The sequence below is a fragment of the Dicentrarchus labrax genome, unplaced genomic scaffold (genome assembly GCF_905237075.1).
Source record: "Dicentrarchus labrax unplaced genomic scaffold, dlabrax2021, whole genome shotgun sequence".
Classification (NCBI taxonomy): domain Eukaryota; kingdom Metazoa; phylum Chordata; class Actinopteri; family Moronidae; genus Dicentrarchus; species Dicentrarchus labrax.
Window position 1 is genome coordinate 10,639,091 of NW_026136723.1, and position 21,213 is coordinate 10,660,303.

General features: G+C 39.4%; 3 protein-coding genes across 5 annotated transcripts; all 3 read left to right on the forward strand.

The window, feature by feature from the left end:
• Positions 1 to 1,051: 1,051 nt before the first annotated feature.
• mturn (maturin, neural progenitor differentiation regulator homolog (Xenopus)) lies at positions 1,052 to 8,288 on the forward strand. Its single transcript, XM_051389495.1, has 3 exons — positions 1,052 to 1,578; positions 5,661 to 5,783; positions 6,691 to 8,288. Exons 1-3 carry the CDS (start codon positions 1,420 to 1,422, stop codon positions 6,796 to 6,798), a joined length of 390 nt encoding a protein of 129 aa, XP_051245455.1. The 5' UTR covers positions 1,052 to 1,419; the 3' UTR covers positions 6,799 to 8,288.
• A 1,362-nt stretch (positions 8,289 to 9,650) lies between these two features.
• Positions 9,651 to 17,527, forward strand: LOC127357776 (E3 ubiquitin-protein ligase ZNRF2). Of its 3 annotated transcripts, none has more exons than XR_007882309.1 (5): positions 9,651 to 10,425; positions 12,063 to 12,158; positions 13,506 to 13,595; positions 13,941 to 14,124; positions 17,031 to 17,527. XR_007882309.1 is itself a non-coding variant. In XM_051390210.1 (5 exons), exons 1-5 carry the CDS (start codon positions 10,098 to 10,100, stop codon positions 15,609 to 15,611), a joined length of 678 nt encoding a protein of 225 aa, XP_051246170.1. In that variant the 5' UTR covers positions 9,653 to 10,097; the 3' UTR covers positions 15,612 to 16,327. The 3 variants fall into 3 exon arrangements, 2 of the variants coding, with proteins under 2 accessions (XP_051246170.1, XP_051246171.1); XM_051390210.1 differs by lacking the exon at positions 17,031 to 17,527 and adding an exon at positions 15,554 to 16,327 and having other exon boundaries at positions 9,653 to 10,425; positions 13,941 to 14,046; XM_051390211.1 differs by lacking the exons at positions 13,506 to 13,595; positions 17,031 to 17,527 and adding an exon at positions 15,554 to 16,327 and having other exon boundaries at positions 9,657 to 10,425; positions 13,941 to 14,046.
• A 538-nt stretch (positions 17,528 to 18,065) lies between these two features.
• On the forward strand, positions 18,066 to 20,808 carry txnl4a (thioredoxin-like 4A). The gene is made up of 4 exons (XM_051390212.1): positions 18,066 to 18,220; positions 18,481 to 18,660; positions 20,014 to 20,117; positions 20,360 to 20,808. The coding sequence occupies exons 2-4, from the start codon at positions 18,508 to 18,510 to the stop codon at positions 20,529 to 20,531; spliced, it is 429 nt and encodes a 142-aa protein (XP_051246172.1). The 5' UTR covers positions 18,066 to 18,220; positions 18,481 to 18,507; the 3' UTR covers positions 20,532 to 20,808.
• Positions 20,809 to 21,213: the final 405 nt, after the last annotated feature.

The window sequence follows — 21,213 nt, forward strand, 5'->3', positions numbered from 1 at the left end:
TTTTGACGGGACAAATGCAAACACTTTCCGGTCTCATTGAGGCTACTTGTCAGCAGCTTGACACGGCTCCAGCATGGGCTTGTGAGTTGGTTTCACTCGCCCTCTGGTGGTGAGGACTCCTGGGAGCAGGGAGGGTCAGACTGGAAGCATGACAATGGCAGCAGGCTGGATTCCTGTAAACACTGGGGGAGTGCTCATGTAGATCAGTGGGGCAGTGCCAGGAGGCTTATAGAAGGGGTTTTCAGAGCCATTAGATGAAGTGATGATTAGAATGATTTAGAATGAAGGAGTATTATTATGGTCATGATTATTATTATAATCATTATTAGTTGAGTTTGAGTTAATTTGATATTCTTGCAGAATTTGGCCTGCCCTATGATGATGAGATTATACAATTATAATAAAATTATTTTTTTGATTTGGGTGAATATACAGTATAGCTCTTTAGGCCTTATTTATTAGTTCATTATCAGTGTTGGGCAGTAACTCATTACTAGTAATAATATAACTTTTCCCAGTAATTGGTAGTGTAACTAATTACTAATACATTTCAGTAATAATATTACAGTTACTCCTCCAAAAAATAATTTGTTACAATATTAATTTTATTGTCACTCTCTATTGATTTGAAATCCAACAATCCAGTCACATCCTTGGATTCATTTGTGTAATCGTGGAGGAAACTAGTTTGGAAGATGGAAACTTTGACTTTAACAAACAAAAATCGGATTTTAATCGTTTAAGTCTGGATTTTGGACACAATTACCAATGGGGAGTAGCAGAAAAGTAATATAACTAGTAGTGTAACTAATTCCTGTTGGCAGGGAGTAATAGGTAAAGTAATTTTATTACTTTTTTAAAAAAGTAATAAGTACATTACATTTTTTGAGTAAGTAGCCCAACACTGTTCATGCTGTCTGTCCTCCATATACCACATACACTGTATATATGCAGCACATATATTATATAGACCCATATAAATCCAGAAGTGTGCAGTGTATTCCTCCTGCATGATGTCAGCAGGTTCAAATGATCCAGTCATTTTGCCCAGGGAGTGCAGCGCCTCGGATATGGACGGCTGCCCGGCTTCACTGTTCGTCATCGCGTTTTTTCCAGCGTCCTCCTGCGTATGCATGTATGCGACCGACGGGCTGATTTCATAACGTGGGGAGGAAGAGAGGAATGGGGCTTTGAGAACGGCTGAGCACCAGACCTGGTAAGGCTCTATGCACCAACAGTGTTATCTCTATTCCCGGACCATGCAGACGGTGCACTAGAGGAGATGCGGTAGTTCGTGGAGGCTGCTGATGCTGCTGTCCGATCAGCTGTTTTTTGTGTCTTGAGCATCATCACCGTGACGGCCAGAGAGATCGAGATAAAGCTCCAGAGCCAGGGACACCGCAGACCGGTTAACAGAGGATGGAGTTTAAGCATCTGGTGGAGGCGGCGGAGAAGTGGTGCTCCGGTAACCCGTTCGACCTCATCTTCGCCGAGGAGGACGACGAGAGGCGGCTGGACTTTTACGCAGACCCTGGCGTCTCCTTCTACGTGCTGTGTCCCGGCGGCACCGATAATTTCGTAAGTGCGCCTCTGCAGGGCCTTAAGCTCTGCGTGCATGAGTGTGTGTTCTTGTAGGTGTGTCGAGGGTGGGTTGGAGGTGGGGTTGTCCCGGTTGGTCCCGGTTTTTCTTGCTGATGGACACTGGGCAGGAGGGGAGGGGGCTTTGGGCGAAGATTAGAGGGTATGATGTCATTTCAGTTTGGGTGCACATCCCGACACCCCCCACACCCCACCTCCCCTCTGTCGATGGTGGGGTTTTTTTCCTCCATCATAATCAACTGCGATAACCCTCTGAACTACAACACCATCAAGCGAGCCAGGTTGAAAAAACACGAGGCCTGTAACTTTCAAAATAAAAGCCCTATAGAGCGTTATGTTGCACTCGGAACACAAAGTATTAAATTCAAATTAATGGAGGAGAAACTATAAAATAGATTTAAGGAGCAAATTAACTGACTTTCTCCTCAAATGTAATATCTATTACATTATTTCTATATAACAATGAAGGCCAATGCTTGCTGGCAAAAAGCTCAAACCCAGATTTTACACCAGACAAGTGTGCAGCAAATTCTCTCCATAGGTAATCAAATGATTTGAGAGGTTGGTGTCCTGCAGACACACAGTAAATAATTATCAAGCTTACGCATTTTCATGTCTTTATTTAGAAGGAATTATTGCCAGTTGTCTGTTCTGATCCAGGGCTGAGTCCAGGTTATCCCAGTGAAACCCCACTCATGAAAAAGGTTTGCCTAGTAACAAAGAAAGTCTGCAAATGTAAACATTAAATATATTTAATACAGTTACTTAGGTTATATATCCTGTTAATTTTATCTCCCTACATGATGCTCTAAATTACTTTCAAAGAATTATCCACTCTGGGATGGTGGAAGAAATCCCTTTATTGTTCTTTTTGTGGGTTTTCCCTAAAACAGCAAGTTTAAAGGCCCTAAGAAATATCAGAGCCAGTCCTAAAAATAACCCCATGTGTTATTTGTCTGTAATTGTTGAACATAAACGCTTTAAGTTATTAAAGTCCTCCAAACTCCAGACACAATATTAAATATATGAGCTCAGAGTGTTCACTGGTAGCTACAGCTCTACTCTGATCATCTACACACTGACACAGCTCACAATCTATATTCTATACCAGCGTGGTGCAGTGGTGGTGTTGTGAGCCCTAAAGCTCCTGAGGCAAGACCCGCCCTGCTCCCTCCTCCTGCTCAGTGACAGGGACTAACAGGGCGGGGAGCAGATGGAGATGACCCGGGAGCCAGGGCGTCTGTTCAGTCAATAACATATTATGTCACACCGACCGTGCCTGTGTTTTGTGTTTGGAGGCCTTGCCTGCTCATAGACAGCCTAGCAGGGCCACTTAAACAGGGGTTTTCCATGGCTGCTGATGGAAAATAGATGAATATAAATATCAAACCATCTTAATGAGAATGTCATTACAGAGACCATAGCACAGGGTTAAGTCCACACAGAATGCAAGTACATAAATACATCATGTGGTTCACTTTATTCCCCTCACTTTTTCTCCTGCTTTTGAATCAAATGCATGTCAACTGCTGAAGCCCTAATAGTCACGCACACACACACACACACACACACACACACACACACACACACACACACACACACACACACACACACACAACCACAGTCATCTGCTATGCACTCTCAGAGCAGCTAGAATAACTCTCTGTCTCTCTGCAGGACTCTTGAGATCTAGTTACTCTTGCTCGATCAATACTGCTATCAGCAGGGTGTCTCACATGTCTCTCTCTCTCTCTCTCTCTCTCTCTCTCTCTCTCTCTCTCTCTCTCTCTCTCAAACACACACAAACACAGTCCTTTTCTCAGTTTATCTTGTTTTCCCCTCAGAACTGTGTATCATTGCCCTGTCCTTTCACTAGAGGGCGCCGTGAAACCAGTTCCACCGTAATAACTGTTTCCAGCTCTGTAATTTCCCTCAGGGTAGTCTTTGTAGTTTTCAGTCACTCAGGCCATGTGATACAGTGAAAAACAAGAGCGATTGGGTTTTCCTTGTAAGATCTGCTGAAAGATGAGGGTTTTGTCTGGGCAGCAGATGCACACCCTCATGTGAGAGTCCATCCATCAGTGTCAGACTGAAACAACCATCCCTGAGCAGTCAGAGCAGGAGGGCTCAGTGTTAACTTTATCTACAACACTGTAACAGAAATGTTTCCCCGGGCTGGTTCAGATGACTCTCATGTGACCCCCAAAACTCTCAAATGAAGGTGTGTCCCTATCACACATTATCCCTTAATGTTTTTTTACCTTAAAACACCCACTAATAATGTTGAAATTAAGGTATTCTTCGTGGGATTTTTAAGGGGATAACTAAAAGATGAATTAATAGATTGTAATAAATTTGAGGAGGGCCTTCATTTATCAGTTAAGGTGAAAACTCAGAGATGATTTTCACGACTTTAGGTCAGTTCCTTCAAACGCAGAGGCACACTGATGTACCATGAGGCAAGCCTAGGTGTGCTGTGGGCTTTTGTGACAACCATACAATATGCAGCTATATAATGTATATTCTCTTATTGTTATTATTCTCTTATTCTCTTATAAGTCTTCTTATTTACAGTAAATAAGAATTTCTTCTTAATGACTTAACTGAAAAATATATAGTTCTGTGGTCAATTTTAAGGTGTTTGAGCCCCTAAAACTCCTTAAACTATGAATATAATGAACTCAAAATACCATAACATTTTACAGTCCATTGATTTGCTCATTAAATTTGATGCATAAATACCTGAATACTGATATAATTTCATATAAATCCCTTAAAATATCATTAATTTTCACCTGATAACATTTCAGAACTTTGAGTAAACAGAAATCACAATAATCCCAAAGGATTTCCTGAAAAAAAGAAATTAAATATCATATTTCTTAAATGCTTCTCAACCCAAACCTTTACTACAACTGACAAAGCCTCCGTAGACTACAGTACACATTAAGATCAATCTGCTTTGGTTTTACACCCTCCAGGTCGCTCTGCACACTTGGCCAGACGCCCCAACGGCATTACCTAATACATAACCTAACAGCACGGCCTTTCGACTCTAATTAAACAACACTAGCAGTTGGTGAAGCAGAATTGCTCCAGTGGTCTATCCCAAGCAGTGGTGTTTATCTTACAGTTCAAAGCATTGCGGGAACTAACTGCTTGCACTAATGAGGAAGTTGATCTTAATCTGACTAGAACGCTCACCTCTGATATCAAGGAATTACAACTTTTACAATATTTACTTTTATTGGCCATATACACAGTAACATTTCTGACCTCAGTACTCTCCAGGCCGAGTTTAAGCCTAGGTTGTACACAAAACCTCAGACTAGACAGGCTTTGTGGTAAGAAAGAGTTTTCTTGGCAGTGGAGCAAAATTACTGTGTACAATAAGGAGTCCCACTTAAAACTCAGTGGCTGCAGTGGTGGGATAGTGCTTTTCTTTTCTTAAGGGGAACTAACATTTTAAGCAACAGTTTAGTAACAGCTCAGTATAATGCACCAGTTTTTAGAGACTAATGAAAAACAGTACCTGACATTGTACTGTTATTAATTAGGGGGCACTTAGCACCTGTTTTAGAGTTAATAAGGATTGATTCATGAAGAAAGTGTTCATTTTCATTTGACACTATATTAACAGGTTATGTAGCAGTCTGCTCTTAAGAATTTATCATTATTTATTTGTTATATAATCCTTAATTCAGATACATTCAGGAACTACTTGTCCAACATGTCATCATTATCTATCTTACTATCATTATCTAACTTTCCTCGGTGAATATTCAGGACTTTCTGTATTTTATTTTGTCACCCCTGTTTGTGTTACGTCTGCTGCATGTCCTTGAAGAAATGCCTCTTTGTCTGGTTTAATTGCGTTGATCTAGTTTCTCTGTACTGTTCTGCCCCTGACCCAGCTATACTTGTTTACTTGTTAATTCCTGCAAGTTCGAAGTCACTATACAGCCTACACGAGGCTATACTGGTGGAGGAAGTGTGACAGTATTGCATCACCTGCCTACTTGCATGAGTATTTGCTAATCTTTGTCTATCTGTGTCTGTAGCACGTGTGGAGCGAGAGCGAGGACTGCCTTCCCTTCCTACAGCTGGCCCAGGACTACATCTCCTCCTGTGGGAAGAAGACTCTGCTGGAGGTGCTAGAGAAGGTCTTCACGTCCTTCAGGCCTGTAAGGAAACCAACGAGTGATGCTGTTTTCTTTTTAACACTGAGCATCAACCACAGTTCAGTGGCCTGTGCTTGCTGTGGCTGGGTCTACTACAACCCTGATACATTCTGTTCTCTCTGGTGCTGACAACATGTTGAACTCCACCCTGGATTCTGACATTTTTCAGTTGCCTTGCTTATCTGCAAATGATACAAAAGAGAGTCTATTTAACATGTGAGAGTAGTTTTATTTTCATGAATTACACTTTCTTCTTCAAGCTTTTATGGTGAATATACAAGAACAAACAATACTTTAAGATGTTTTTTAAAAATTAAAATAGGTGCTACTTGGTGTAGATTATATGAAAATCAATCCCTTTATTTTTTCACACAGAAATTCTATTAATATAACCATTAATAAGGATGTAATTAAGTTTTTTTTAATGGCATTTTAAGGGGATAATTAATTAGGAAATAAATGACATGTTATATGCAATGTTTATATATTGTGTGTTTTTAATGGATTATCAGCAAGGTTTAAGAGCTTTTGAAGGGGAAAAAAACTCAAGAATGGAACAAATGACTTGTAAGCCGTTACCTAATTTACAACTTGAGAGAGCCTTCGTTTTTTAATTAAGTAACTTGAAAATTCTGGCTTTTCAGCTATTTGGTCAAAATCATGTCCATTCAGCATGCTTAATGTATTATAATCCATTAATTTATCCAATAATTAACCTTAAAATGGCAAATTAATTGAAAAATTACCATAAAAGGACCTTCCTTTTATAAATTATTTAATCCAAATGCATTATTCCAAATCTGGGGTCAACATGTTAGCTAAACTGAGCATAAAGACTGGAAACAAAGGGAAACAGCCCTGTACAACCCCTAATACAACCTTCTTCTTCTTCTTCTTCTCCCCCTGTCAGCTGCTGGGCCTTCCAGACATAGAAGACGACAGTTTTGAGCACTACCACGCTGACATGGAGGGGGAACCAGGGCCAGACCACCAGCAGATGGGGGTCAGCCAGCAGTGATAAGCCCCAAGATGAGGCCTGCAGCTGGGGTAGAGCTGCTCTGAAGTTCTGGGCCTCAACTCATCCGCCCAAACACTTAACAACACATTCTTATCCAAACACATCCACCCACCCACACACACACACACACACACACACACACATACTTACAGTCGACTTGCTAAAAATGCACCACCATGTTCTTGAATGTTTCAGTGGCTTTGCTTCCCAAAGAGTGCACTCTGTTGCACTGTGTTGACCCCTCCTAACCAGACACACACACACACACACACACACACACACACACACATACACACATTGGGGCTACTGTACGTGTGCTGTAGCCATGTACAATTCAAGTATCATAATCATTCACCATCTGGTTAGTTAAAGTTCCACAGCACAGCAATATTACATCGGCCTCAGCTGGCTTTGTTATGCAGAAATACTGTCAGATGTTACCGCAATACACACGTTTCCCCCGTTGGTTGGAAGAAGAATGTGACAGATAACCTACATTCTCTGCCTGTCTGCTGACACGAAGAGCTAGATGAAAGATAAATGGGTGAAAACTGACAGTTTGTGGCCATGTGAGGCAACTGAAGTAACGCAGATAAAGAGAGGGAAGGAAGGAGGGAAAAACGGTACCATTTTCCGCTTTGTGGAGGGAAAGAAGGAGGGAAGTGAGGATGTATAGTTCTGACGTAGATTCAGGTGGGGCAGCTCTCAAACTTTCCTGTTTTAAACATGCACTTCAAATAGTCGTATAGGTTTCAATCGAAAGCATTTTACACATCTGCTCCTCATGTGGAAATCAAAAGTGTGCAGCTTCACAGTAGCATGGATTGTTTCTTGAGGTGTGTCTCTTAGTGTTTCCAAGGCAGTGCACCTCAAAGAGTTTAAAGTCACTTTATGAGGACGTTTTTAATCAATGTTACTATCATGTGACCATCACAACAAAGGCCCATGCTGCAGCTTAAGCTCTTCCCAGTTTGGGTGTCTCATTGTCACATGACACTCTTTAGTTCTTCTGTCCTGTAGTCTTCCTTCCTGGTTGTTGATGGTTCACAATTTGCCCCAGTCTGATGATAATACTTCCTGACGCTAGCCAAAAAACTCTTTTTGCGCGTGTTGCTTTTCAATTAATGATCGGCTTCTTTCGAGGTTTCTCTTAACCATAAATTGAATAAATGCACACCCAAATCCCTGAGTGATATCACAGGGAAGAGAAAAATATTTGTTGACAGCCACCCTCTGCCTACCCTGTTATCTCTAATCTCACAGTGTGTTGTTGTATGTCACATCCAGTGCACTGCAATGCTTCAGGCCGCCGCCCTCAACCACTCCATCCACATGCAAGACTGTTGCAGAGGTTCATCTTTAGCCCGGTTACTTTGGCTTGTAAATGTTTGTCTTTTTATTGCCTATTTGAATGTTTCTCATGCAGTGTATCTTCTGTTTGTCCTCCAATGTGTGTAAAATTGTTCAATAAACCGTGTGAACAGAGCGTTCCACAGCCGTCCTTTTTGTTTTTCTTCTGAATGGCCTGAAGTTAATGGAACACAATGCACCTAACATGGAGGGCTTTTCATATCACAGAGTTGACTGGTGACCTGCTGCTGTGCCAACAGCCCGCTGGTGTTACTGGGGCTGACGTCACGCGCCACCTGACCCGCCCACTCAGAGCTTTGTCAGGCTGGAGGGAACTACACACAGAAAGCTATGACTTTGCCTTCAAAGTAAAAGCACAAAAGCTGTCAGGTTTTCAGTGGTTGCTTGTTGTCATTAGTTGACAACCAAACTGTAAACCTTGGAACATTTGAATCTATAGTTTACCTTAAAAACACATACACATAAATATATACACATATCTGCAATATTGTTGAAGTGTTTGTGAATTGCGTGAGAGGCAAGGCATTTATAGAATATTGAATTTGGATGAACTGACTTCTCTCAATACACACCACCAATTTCAACCAATTACATTTGCTTATAAGCACTTAAGGAAAGTGATATCACAGGGAAGAGAAAATATTTGTTGACAGCCACCCTCGGCCTATCCTGTTATCTCTAATCTCACAGTGTGTTGTTGTATGTCACATTAAGATGGATTAAGGAAAGAGCTTATAGGCAATCATCCAATTATACATTTGACCCAAGTGACAGCAAATAATTAAATTATAAGGGGAATAACATGGCAATAAACTTAACTTGTAGACTTTTCATACATTAAATGTCACTCAAAGTGCTTATCAAATTGCATATATTTAAGACAATATAAGCAACTAAAAATCATAAATGATAAGGGCAGTGCTATACATCTATAGCTCAGTTGTGTTCAGATCATTTACTTCAGTAAAAGTAAAAGTACTCAGTGTTGAGTACACATTCATTGTTGTCAGTCATAGAATGTGTACATTTACTCAAGTACTGAACTTCTGTACACATTCGATGTACTTGTCATTTTCTGTTCATACAATTTTCTACTTACACTCTACAGCATTTAGCAGGAAATATTGTACTTTTTACTTCACCTTTAGTTACATTACAAATTAAGGATGCAAATACATAAAAAAAAAAACATATGAAGAGCTTATACAATGATTTGTAGTGGAGTAGAAATAAAAAGTAGCATGAAATGGAATTGTACTTAAATACAGTACTTGAGTACAATCGTGGATTAGTTGCCAACTGCAAAGGCAGGGAGAGTAACGGGTATAGGCCACAGCATAATGTACCGATATATTTTATATATATCAGCACACGGTATTTAATTATATATCCTGGTAACGTCCAGACAAGTGTGTGTTTGTCGCTTTTACTTTGAAGGTAAATTCATCTTATCCTGGTGAACTTCGGGTAGTTTGAAAGAGCTGCCTCACAGAGGGGAGGAGGGCAAGCTCTGCTTTTATTTTTCTTTCCAGACGGCCACAGTTGAGCACAAAAACAAACTTGAACCAGATGGGCTGTGGGGTCAACACTTGCGCTAACGTGCTCGTCTGAAGCGGAGGGACTGAAGACTTACAACTGAAGAGATTTGATCTTTTCTCTTTTTCCATTGTTGAAAAAAAGGGAAGGGCTCTGCCAAGAAAAAAAACCAACCATTTGGAAATTAAGTTATGCGTCAGTGAGTGCGCACTTTACGCACAGGGCGCACCATGAAACTTTAAGATGTTGAATCGCCTTGCCTCTATTGTTGTTCATGTGTCAGGCTTTGTTTCCTTTGTTAGTGTCAGTTCCTCAGAACTCACTGTAACCATGTGTCGTGGCTAAAAACTTCCACGCGCACACAAAACCTGAGAAGGTAAGCCCGAGGCAGCATGGGGGCCAAACAGAGCAGCCCAGTATTTGATGGCAGAACTCGGGCTTATTCCAGCTCCGATCTCCCGTCTGGAAACTCCAGCGCAGGGGAAAGGATTGCGGGGTTTAGGTACACCAATGGACCAGATGGCCCCCGGATCAGGTACACTGGTGGAGGGCCAACCAGCTCCGGGCGCAGTATACCGGCCGGTGGCAGATCAGGGTCACATGTACTCAATCAGAGCCTCGATGGCACGGATGGTGACGACGAAGTACAGCTGCCTCCTGAGGGCCACAGGCTGCTTATAGGGTCCCTACCGGCTCACCTGTCGCCTCACCTGCTGGGAGGTAAGATTGTAACGCATGGACCACTGCAGACTGATAACAGCTACTCCATAAAACATCTGGACAGAAGGCAGTCACATTCATAATGTTATTGCTCAGTTATAATCTCCTGATTTTCTTATTGTTCCTGAAGTACACTTTGTCTGTGTTACTCAGTAGAGAGTAGAGACACTGTGGTGCATTATGCTATTTTGATTCTTTATTATTATTATTATTATTATTTTGTCATTTTCATAGTGTGTTTGCTGTGTTTAGTGCATTGTTCTTTATCTTACCTAAGGGGCATTTCTTTAATCTCATATGGCATAACTGTAATATTTCTGGTCTTCACACTGTGTTTATAGTACAGTGTGAGCTTAGAGTCAACATGTTGGTTCATGCAGGATACCATATGTTTACCACAGTCCTACAAGATTTCATAAGCTGTATACATTACAGTTGCTGTCAAAGTTGCTTAGTTTTTTTCCATTTGACATGTGATACCTGGCACATGGTAAAAGCAGTGTGGTGACTGAGCCCTTTGTTTAGCACTTCTGCTCTTTTATTTTAGCCACAGGTGGCTCTACAGTACTGCACCGCCGTCTGCTTTTTTTTGTGCCTCTCCTCTGTCTTGCAAAACTGGCTTGTTTTTCACTCCTGCTGAGAGGGAAGAGTGCATTATGTAGGTCAGCAGATAAGAGCTTCCTGCTGGTTACACATTGCCTGACGCACACATACACACACACGCACACATATGCACACAAACTTCCTGAATCCGCAAATCTAGCTGCTTCTCAACTGGTGGGTTGTCTCCAGACCTGTCCACAAGGAAACAGGACTCAAACTAATATGACAGGATTGTTACGGTGCTCTAACGTCCGTGTCACTGGAAAAGAAAAGCTCCTCAACAATAAAATCAAACATTTTATAGCGTTTCCTGAATTGCTGCTGGAGTTGTTGTAAATGACGCATGCTCCAAGTTCCTCATCTTTTATAACGTGGTCAATAAAAATTAATTTTGGCCTTTCCCCCTTCTAATTACCGGCATAGACGAGGAAGTCTAATCATAAATAACCATCAATAGCCTTTGTTCATCAGGTCTATGTGATTGTGACCCTGCAGGCCTCCACAGGTTTTTTTCCCCATCTCCTTCACCTCCCTTTCAAGCACATAACACAAACATGAAGTTCACACCAGACACAGAGATAATTAATATAATTATTATTGATGCTTTTGTAGTCCTTTTCTTGCCTGAGGTGTTAATAATGTTAAACAGGAGGTTAGCTTATCTCAGGCCGAGCAGCACCTGGCCAATTAATCTTTGTGCAGCGGAGAAGATGCACTGGGTATGTGGGTTACATTATGAATTCATAACTTACTTATTTAATTCACACATGCAGTGCAATAAATATTAAGGCATCCTGTCTTGAGGATGTGTTTACAGTTAGTTTGTAATGAGCAACCTATAGATCAGGTGAGCAGATTGTAACAGATTGTTTACAGCAGACAGTGCATGCAGGGTTAGGTCAAGTAGGACTGTGTAAGATCAACTCATGCACACTGTCCCACGCCCTCTGTTGTGTACATGTCAATAAAAAGGTATGAGACAGTCGTTTGCACATCTGGGTCCTCATGTTCTTGTCTTTGTGTTTTCTTCCCAGGCTTCCACTGCCCTGTTTGCTCCAAGTTTATGGCATCGGATGAAATAGAGAAGCACTTGCTCATGTGTTTCAGCAAAACGCGCCTCACCTACAACAGTAAGGACTCAGGGGTGAAAGTACAAGAGGGCATGGGAGATTTTTAAGTTATAGGATTTGGTATTTGGTACATCAGTTATTCCTCAGTTTTACATGTTCATTTTGGTTCAAAGGCCAATGCGGGTGCATCAGATGGCTGAGACCAGACAACAAATATCCAGTATTCAGATAATTTACTAAAATAAAAGTGGCAGTACCACTATGTGATAATATTTAATTACAAGTACAAATAATGCATAAAAAAACTCCTTATACTAAAAAATGGCTCTTTATATGTCGTTATGTCATTAAATATTACCCAGCTCCCAACCTTTTTTGCTTGCGACCCCTTAAAACAAATCAGTGTCTACTTGCAACCCCTCGACACAGGTTATGCTTTAGTGAGTCATTTGTATGTATTTTAATGGTGTAAGTGGTTGACACGAACCCATTTTAACAACTTTATTTACTGTTGGGTAGTTCAATCAATAATAATGGATAATATTTTTTAAGATTATTATAGGTTTTGTATGCAAAATCTTATTCTGCAAGGTAACTAACTATTAACTATAGCTGTCAAATAAATGTAATGCAGTATTATTCTCTGCAAACATAGCAGTAGAATGATAGTAATCAAGTACAAGTACCACACAACTGTACTTAAATGCAGTACAAAAATGAACATATTTACATTCCACCAGTCCCTCTGTCATCAGTTCCTCAGTCGAAATTGTATGCCATATTGTTTCTACAACTGAGTCATGCTAATGAAAGAGTTCTTGCATGAAATTATTCTTAGATAGACAAATGTTTTTTTCAAAAACTCGTTATCAGCAGAAATGCACCTGTACTAGACACAGTACAGCGCAGCATGAAACGATCAAAGCAAATGCAGCTATGTGATGCAACTGCACATTTACACAGCCACCCATATGAGTGCAGACTACCTGTATGTGAGCTTCTGTGTTGTGCGCACACACATACATGAGCACACACAGGAAAAGGCAAACACGTCTTGTTTGTAGACACACAGGTGTCACTACACACGCTTCCTGCAAGTAAAGACATCCCAAACTAGACAGTGTTGCATGTATGCAAACGAGTAGATTACTCCTCATGTTTTATAGTTGATGCATGTGCAGAGACATGCACACACACACAGTTTCCAGCTGGCACACACCCACAGCAGCATGCATGTTACTGATAAATACACAGCACATATGCGACTCATAGACTGCACATTGTGTCTTAGCTCATCACAGGCATACAGATGTGTAAAACCTATACAAGTATCGCTTTATTATTTATCTAACTCATGCAAATATTTTCAAAGTACATTTGAATGATTCTGTCTTTCCTCTCCTGCAGGATTCAATTTAATATGTGCACATGAAAAGCTACAAACAGTCTTAGTTACTCCTTCGCCTCAGGTATTGACACTAGGGCCTGAATATGCAGGTAAATATGTGACATAAGAGGAACACGTATCATTATCTTATCTCAGGTTCATTAGACTCAATTTTCTCCCTGTCATTAAAAGATTATCATCAAACTATTATACAAATAAAATTATAACAAAAACTAAAACTACATTCCACAAAGCACAACCTGTTCCCACTGGAGATTTACCCACTTTGCACACTGTAGAGGAATACCAGTTCCCATCTGGGCACAGATGACTACAGGTACCAAAGGTTAAACAGATGGTTATGCAGGATTCAGTGACTGAACTGCACATCTGATGCATGATTCGGTGTGAGGCGGCTCTTTTCTCAGTTTGTCTGTCCATATTGTCTTTCTCAGAGGACATCCTGTCCAGAGACTCTGGGGAATGTGCCATCTGTTTAGAAGAGCTGGAGCAGGGAGACACCATTGCCAGGCTGCCCTGCCTCTGTATCTACCATAAAGGGTAACTAACACACACAAACGCACATAAATAAACAGACTGTAGTTGGAAATAGTTTGACAAATTCATTAAATGCACCAGGTGAAAAGCGTCACAACTTCCAAAGGGTAACCTGATGTTTTAACAGTTTGACATTTTGAGAAATAAGCTTATTCGCTTTCCTCCCAAGAGTAGATGAGAGGATTGATACCTCTTTCATGTTTATACAGTAAACATGAAGCTACTGCCATCCAGTGGTTAGCTTAGCTTAGCACAAAGACTGAAAACAGGGGTAAACAGCTGCAGTTGCTAGATTTTCACTATTAACGCCAGAACGCAGTGTGTAAGAGAAATTATAACAAACCAAATCAAACAGGCGACAAACTAACAAAAAAATCTTAGGCAGAAACAAAGTGTTTATTGACCATTTTTAAACTTTGTAATTATCAGAATAACTGAAAATATACCTCACAACCTGCACAACATGTGAAATGTGTCTCAAGAGCCAGAACAACTTAAATAAAGGGTGAAAAAAACTTAATTAATTAATAATTATATAAATGAATGGTTTGACATTTTGGGAAATATGGCTTTCTTGCTGAGAGTTAGATGATTGATAACACTCTCATGTATTTACACTACCACCAATATCCAGTAAGTTTAGCTTAGCACAATGACTGAAAACAAGAGGGAAACAGTGAGTTCTGTCACACAAAAAAAGTCACATAATGAACAGAACTGGCTTTAGAGGTGCTAGTAGGCAGGTTTTGTTACCTCTAGACAGAGCCAGGCTAGCTGTTTCCCCATTTCTAGTTTTTGCGCTAAGCTAACCTACTGCATCTAGCGGTGAGATTGGAGATTGCAACCAGCTCGCCTCACCCTCGCCTTTCAAGTGTGTAGGAGAAACTACGGTGGCTGCAAAACCTGCAGAAAACAAGAAATCTAGAGCCAGTGTTTGGTTTTGGTTTGCCCATTCTGGGCTTCTGTAGAAACATGGTGGACAAGGACCTGCTCCCTTGTTAGATAAAAACGTCTCATTCTAAAGTAACAAAAACACGATTCTTATTTTCAGGTGATTTATACACTAATGAAAATTTGTTGTTATGAATATTAAATGTCTTTCTGCCAATAGATCCTTCTAAATGTTACACAGTGGACCTTTAACAGACTCATAGTGGAGTGAGAGTGATATTGATCCTCTCATTTAACTGTCAGCATGACCTTCATCAGGTGTATGAACAAACAGTTCCATATGTACACATAGAAGCTAGATAATCCATCCAATCAGAGATGCATTATAATAAGGTCAGTTGGTGAATGAAACACTTTGAGAAACCAAACACACTGCCATCCAGATAATTAGAGAGAGAAAGTCATCTTTTTGAAAAGATTCCATCTATACCTAATTTATTGAAAAACTAATGAATATTTGTTTTATTGTGATTAGTGAGCTATTTAATTTAGCTATTTTTTCAGTTTCCTTCCATCACAAGAAAAAACATTCCCTGTTGCCCTCCTCTTCCTGTTCCAGGTGTATAGACGAGTGGTTTGAGGTGAATCGCTCATGTCCGGAGCATCCCGCTGATTAGGAGCTGCACGAGTACAGTTTCAGTCTACTGTACCAGCACCTCATCCCAACACTGTCTGTTCCAGCCGAGCATCAGCGCTCCTCAGGGATTGTAAGACATTTTTGTATACAGGATTTTTCTCAGTATCAATGGACTGTGGAATAAGTTTGTCTAGACGCCGTGGGACGTTCAAAGAACCACTGATGGAGTTATTTTGTCTCCAGAAAAATATGTGAATATTCATTATGCCACCTACTGGCCTAAGTGGGTTTATACAACCTGGGATCTGAGCTGAACTGTTTTTGCTGAACAGGGTGTGGTTTTATAGCTGAGGACTTGAATAACCAACATAACTGTTCAGAGACTTGATCAGAGGACTGGAGGCTGATGTTGTGCAATGTGAAAAACAGCCATACAGAATTATATCAGCTTTAAGGGATGATTACAGTGTTGATGCTAGTTAGGAAATAGATCTTCGTTCTATTGTGAAATTGGCTATTATCTGACTTTTTTAATCGCCTGGCCATTGAGAACCACAGTAATGTGATTGTGTAGTTTAGTAGTGGAATTAAAGATAGGCTAAGACATATCCAATGATTCATGCTCTCTAAGGAGTGCCATAATATGCTGCTATGTCATAGACTGGAAAGTTTTCTTATAACCTTTGAACCTGTGTTCATTGTACTTTCTATTTGTACTGTAATGAATTGCACAACAATAAATGTTTTGTCTTGTCACTTTCCTGCAAACAGACTAAATATTTTCATGTAAAAGCTTCATTTATGTACTTTATCTATCTAACGGAAATGAGTCATCCCTGACATTTAATTCATTGTATGAGAGAATCATTTTTATGTCTAAGATGGCTGCAGACAAGAGTAAGATGAGGAAGGGAAATGAGCAAAAAAAATAAAGTTTTTTAAAAACGTACTTCATATTTAAATGTAATGTAAATTATACCACAGACACTTGGATGTGAAACTTCCCAGGAAAGCACAGAGCAATGGAATCATCTATTAAAGAGTGTACACTATCACAATCCAAAAACAAGACAGCTGAAAGTTTTAACAGCCAAGAGAAGGCAATGAAGTACGTCTCTAGAAGTGGGCATGCAGGGACATGGATTAAGTGTTCCTTCTGTTTGTTGCAAAATGAGCAGTCTGAGGAAATGTCAGCTCTTAGTTTACTTAAGGTGTTGCAGAGATAATACCTCTGCATTTCTCTGACTATACAGTATTTAGTCACAGAAATGTGTAAATGTCACAGAAGATATTTTTCTAATAGAAAATGAGAAAGACTTCAGGAAAAGACAGCATTTGAAGGACAACTTTTATCATCTGAAATTAACTTCCTCATATTTACCATATTGCATGTATCTAAATTAGGACCACACCAGAGAGGGGCGTAAAAGAGAGTTAACTTCACTAAAGGTGAAACCAGGTGAAAAGCGTCACAACTTCCAAAGGGTAACCTGATGTTTTAACAGAGTTTGACATTTTGAGAAATAAGCTTATTCGCTTTCCTGCCAAGAGTAGATGAGAGGATTGATACCTCTTTCATGTTTATACAGTAAACATGAAGCTACTGCCATCCAGTGGTTAGCTTAGCTTAGCACAAAGACTGAAAACAGGGGTAAACAGCTGCAGTTGCTAGATTTTCACTATTAACGCCAGAACGCAGTGTGTAAGAGAAATTATAACAAACCAAATCAAACAGGCGACAAACTAACAAAAAAATCTTAGGCAGTAACAAAGTGTTTATTGACCATTTTTAAACTTTGTAATTATCAGAATAACTGAAAATATACCTCTGCACAACGTGTGAAATGTGTCTCAAGAGCCAGAACAACTTAAATAAAGGGTGAAAAAAACGTAATTAATTAATAATTATTTAAATGAATGGTTTGACATTTTGGGAAATATGGCTTTCTTGCTGAGAGTTAGATGATTGATAACACTAAAGGGACTAATTTATCTAATATATGTGCTTTGTTTTAGCCATTGTATTGATAGTAGAAATGTTGAATTTTAAATACACACTGTACGTACAATAAGTCAAAAACAAATCATTCCATCTTACATAAAGGCAACCTTGGTTTTGTGAGGTGTTTTAAATTGTTCCATAATAGGCTTTGATTCTTGTCAATCCGAGACTCGTTTAACTTTTTAAAACAATGTATACTGAGGGAGTAAAGGATCCAAAGAAATTCTCCAGTTCGTAATAAAATCATAAAAATAATTTAGTGTAAAATGTTGTATTCACTTAGGACTATTTAATTGTATCTATTTGACTGACTTCTCATTGATTAAGAGTTTGAAATGTCCCCTAACATTAATGTTTTATCATTCTTTTTTATTTTTGAATATTTCAATCACATTTAAAAAACAAACTTAATGTCATACATAACATACAGGTATACACATGACGTAAACACGTAGCGTCCACATTGATGCGGCTTTGATGACGTCGTACGTACAGCAACCGTAGACCGACGGCAACGTAACGTAACATTTACGGAAAGCTTCACAGCAGCGGCAGTCAACGGGTTCTCGCCTTAATTTGGCGTCAATTAAACAAACTACACTGTTATTTCTCCATATAACGTTAATACACATCACCTGTATTTTAAGGTAAGCGTATACCAACAAATACTTGTAATTCCTAGTGTGTAAGGTTTCATTCTTTTCCCTTGTATCTAGAGTTTTTCTTGGCTAACTTACAGCTGCTAAGTTGGCTAACTCCAGTGTCCGCAGGCTAACAGTACCTTCTCTATAATACAGCCATTGCTAAACTATAAGCAGAAATCCAGATTTTACTGGATGTTAATGAAATGTAACTCCCACTGCCTCTCGGGTTATGAGAAACTAATGTAATGTGTGTGCTGTTTCAGCTTGGGAATCGACAACTTAGGATCAAGATGTCGTACATGCTACCACATCTCCACAATGGCTGGCAGGTCGACCAAGCCATCCTGTCTGAGGAGGACCGAGTCCTCGTGATCCGCTTTGGACACGACTGGGACCCGACATGCATGAAAATGGACGAAGTTCTCTACAGCATCGCTGAAAAGGTTTGATTTGTGTCTGATACAGCCCGTATAAACAGTGTGTGTTGTAACATCAGCACCCTGTTGTCTGAACATGCTCAGTAGTATTACCTGCTGGTCTGATGTGGCAAATACATAAAGACTTTACATAGAGAGAACATTGTACTTATAAATAAATATGAGGCCGAAGTAACACGCTCAGATTAATTCTAACAATATTAGGTCAGACGTGAACAGCAACAGAAGAACCCAAACAAGATGTTTCTAATTCAGATTTCAGTAAAAAATTCAGTTTTTTTTGTGCACTAAACAAATGTATTATCACATGTTTTCCCAAAGTGTAGCCCAGAAAATAGGAGAGTGTTAATTTCAGCTCCTCTTCCAGCCAACAGTCTCGTTTCATATCAGTGGAGATGGAAAAATGAATCAGATGGTGATTGCAGGCTGTAATATAGAAGTTACTGTTTGTTACTGACACACAGTAACTCCATTAGTCTAAACAGTATGGACACCTGCACTATTAAAACTCCACTGGGAGTTATACATTATTAATATCCTTGATTATCCTTTGTTAGCTGGGGTAAATTTATTTATCCGTTGCATTAAATGTTGAATGCTAAATGATTTATTTAGCATTCAACATTTTATATTTGCAACAGCAAGTTTATTCTACACTTCCAAATAACTATAATAACACTCCACATTGAAATGTTTCCCTGTAAAATCCACACATCTAGAACCAACAGGAGCATTACTGTTTATGGTTTGACTCGTCCTCAGCTCAAAATCATGGATTTTGGTCATTTTCTGGGATGCTGTAGATTTTTTTTTTGTCTAGTGCAGATTGGTACTGTCTGTGAAGGTTCATTACTATTTCTATCAGTGTTCACTGCTCTTGGCAGTGTATTGCTGATTTTCAACCAAGATTCCCATTACAGGATGTTATGCTGGGGTAAACTACTCTATCAGCAATTTGTAAACCGTTTTCAGGACATGCAGCCCAAAGCTATTAAAGCGTTAAGCTGAAGCATTGCAATTATTTCCTATAGATTCAGCCTATATTCTTTTTTTAAGCTTCAGCTTCTGTTAGTATCTTAAATTTAACTTTTTTTTTACTGTAGTTTATCAGAGAGACAGTTCAAACTTCATGTAAAGAACACAATTTATTACATGCATGATACTGTTAACTGGCAAAGCAGCTAGTCATTTGTAAAAAACAAAACAAAAACAACAATACTCCTAGAGAAATGTTTAGTTTAATCTCAGAACTGTCTGTTCTCTCTTGTTCTGCCTGTAATGTTGAATGCTTTGCTGTTAATAATGCGACCATGGCGGTTTACTGTTGTATTAATATTCTACCTATGTACGTCCTGACAGGTAAAGAATTTTGCGGTCATTTACCTGGTGGACATCACAGAAGTGCCTGACTTCAACAAGATGTACGAGTTGTACGACCCCTGCACCGTCATGTTCTTTTTCAGGTAAGGCACTCAATGTCTGGATTTCAAAATATCAATATAATGTTACTTAAAGATCTCCTCTAGTCATGTATTAAGACATATGTATATGTGTATATATATATATATATATATATGTGTGTGTGTGTGTGTGTGTGTGTGTGTGTGTATATATATGGAAAGATGATATGTGTCTGTTTGTCCTGCAAGAAACTTATATAAACTTATGTACTTCAGAACTTTATATTGTTTTTTTTTTTTTCCAGGAACAAACACATCATGATTGATTTGGGCACCGGTAATAACAACAAGATCAACTGGACAATGGAGGACAAGCAGGAGATGATAGACATTGTTGAAACAGTGTACCGAGGAGCAAGAAAAGGAAGAGGTCTGGTGGTGTCTCCAAAGGATTATTCTACAAAATACAGATATTGATTTTTATTTTTGTCCTCCAGCAGTTGTTTTTCTTTTATGATATTTTGTGACCTGAAACAGAGACTACAAGTTACAGAAGTCAAGGAAGATCTTTTTCCTCTTTTTCAACATTTTCATTTTTGCCAGTAAAACGGAACGATATTCTTATTCTTGGTCACCATTGTGTTACTTTGTGCCATTTGTGTGTAGATTGAAGTTTTATTCAGTTTCAAGTTGTCTTTTTCTTCTGGAAAACCCTAATCCTAATAAACATGGATGGTTTTTTACATAAAAAGTGTTTCATGGTAGCTGTGTGGTTGCTTCTAATAAGACTGTGGGTGTATTTTGGGGATTTAGTCAAACTCAACAAGACTACAGCTAAACAGTTTATAGTGACTGCTCCTGATTTTATTCATGTAACATTAGTTTGGAATTTGTTGCTCATGCATGGTACAGGACATTGTGGTGATATTGGAGGCTGTTGAACGCAGCCACCCACAAATAATGCTTGAGAGAAACTCCCTGCCCACAGTGGTTAGGTAATATAATAAACAGTGTCAGAGATGTAGATTCAGCTTGGCCATGTTGGAGAGCTTCTGTGCTGTATTATGTTTGTTTACTGTTGTTAGTTTTGATACCCATGGTTGAGATCAGGAACTACCAAAACAGCTTGAGAACATTTATTGAACTGACAGTAAAAAGC

Excerpts from the sequence above, each read along its gene's own strand:
- mturn (XM_051389495.1), top strand. The coding sequence starts at position 1,420 with ATGGAGTTTAAGCATCTGGTGGAGGCGGCGGAGAAGTGGTGCTCCGGT. Across the intron at positions 1,579-5,660 it reads CCGGCGGCACCGATAATTTC|CACGTGTGGAGCGAGAGCGA; the intron begins GTAAGTGCGCCT and ends CTGTGTCTGTAG. Across the intron at positions 5,784-6,690 it reads TCTTCACGTCCTTCAGGCCT|CTGCTGGGCCTTCCAGACAT; the intron begins GTAAGGAAACCA and ends TCCCCCTGTCAG.
- LOC127357776 (XM_051390210.1), top strand. The coding sequence starts at position 10,098 with ATGGGGGCCAAACAGAGCAGCCCAGTATTTGATGGCAGAACTCGGGCT. Across the intron at positions 10,426-12,062 it reads GTCGCCTCACCTGCTGGGAG|GCTTCCACTGCCCTGTTTGC; the intron begins GTAAGATTGTAA and ends TTTTCTTCCCAG. Across the intron at positions 14,047-15,553 it reads CTCTGTATCTACCATAAAGG|GTGTATAGACGAGTGGTTTG; the intron begins GTAACTAACACA and ends TTCCTGTTCCAG.
- txnl4a (XM_051390212.1), top strand. The coding sequence starts at position 18,508 with ATGTCGTACATGCTACCACATCTCCACAATGGCTGGCAGGTCGACCAA. Across the intron at positions 18,661-20,013 it reads TCTACAGCATCGCTGAAAAG|GTAAAGAATTTTGCGGTCAT; the intron begins GTTTGATTTGTG and ends ACGTCCTGACAG. Across the intron at positions 20,118-20,359 it reads ACCGTCATGTTCTTTTTCAG|GAACAAACACATCATGATTG; the intron begins GTAAGGCACTCA and ends TTTTTTTTCCAG.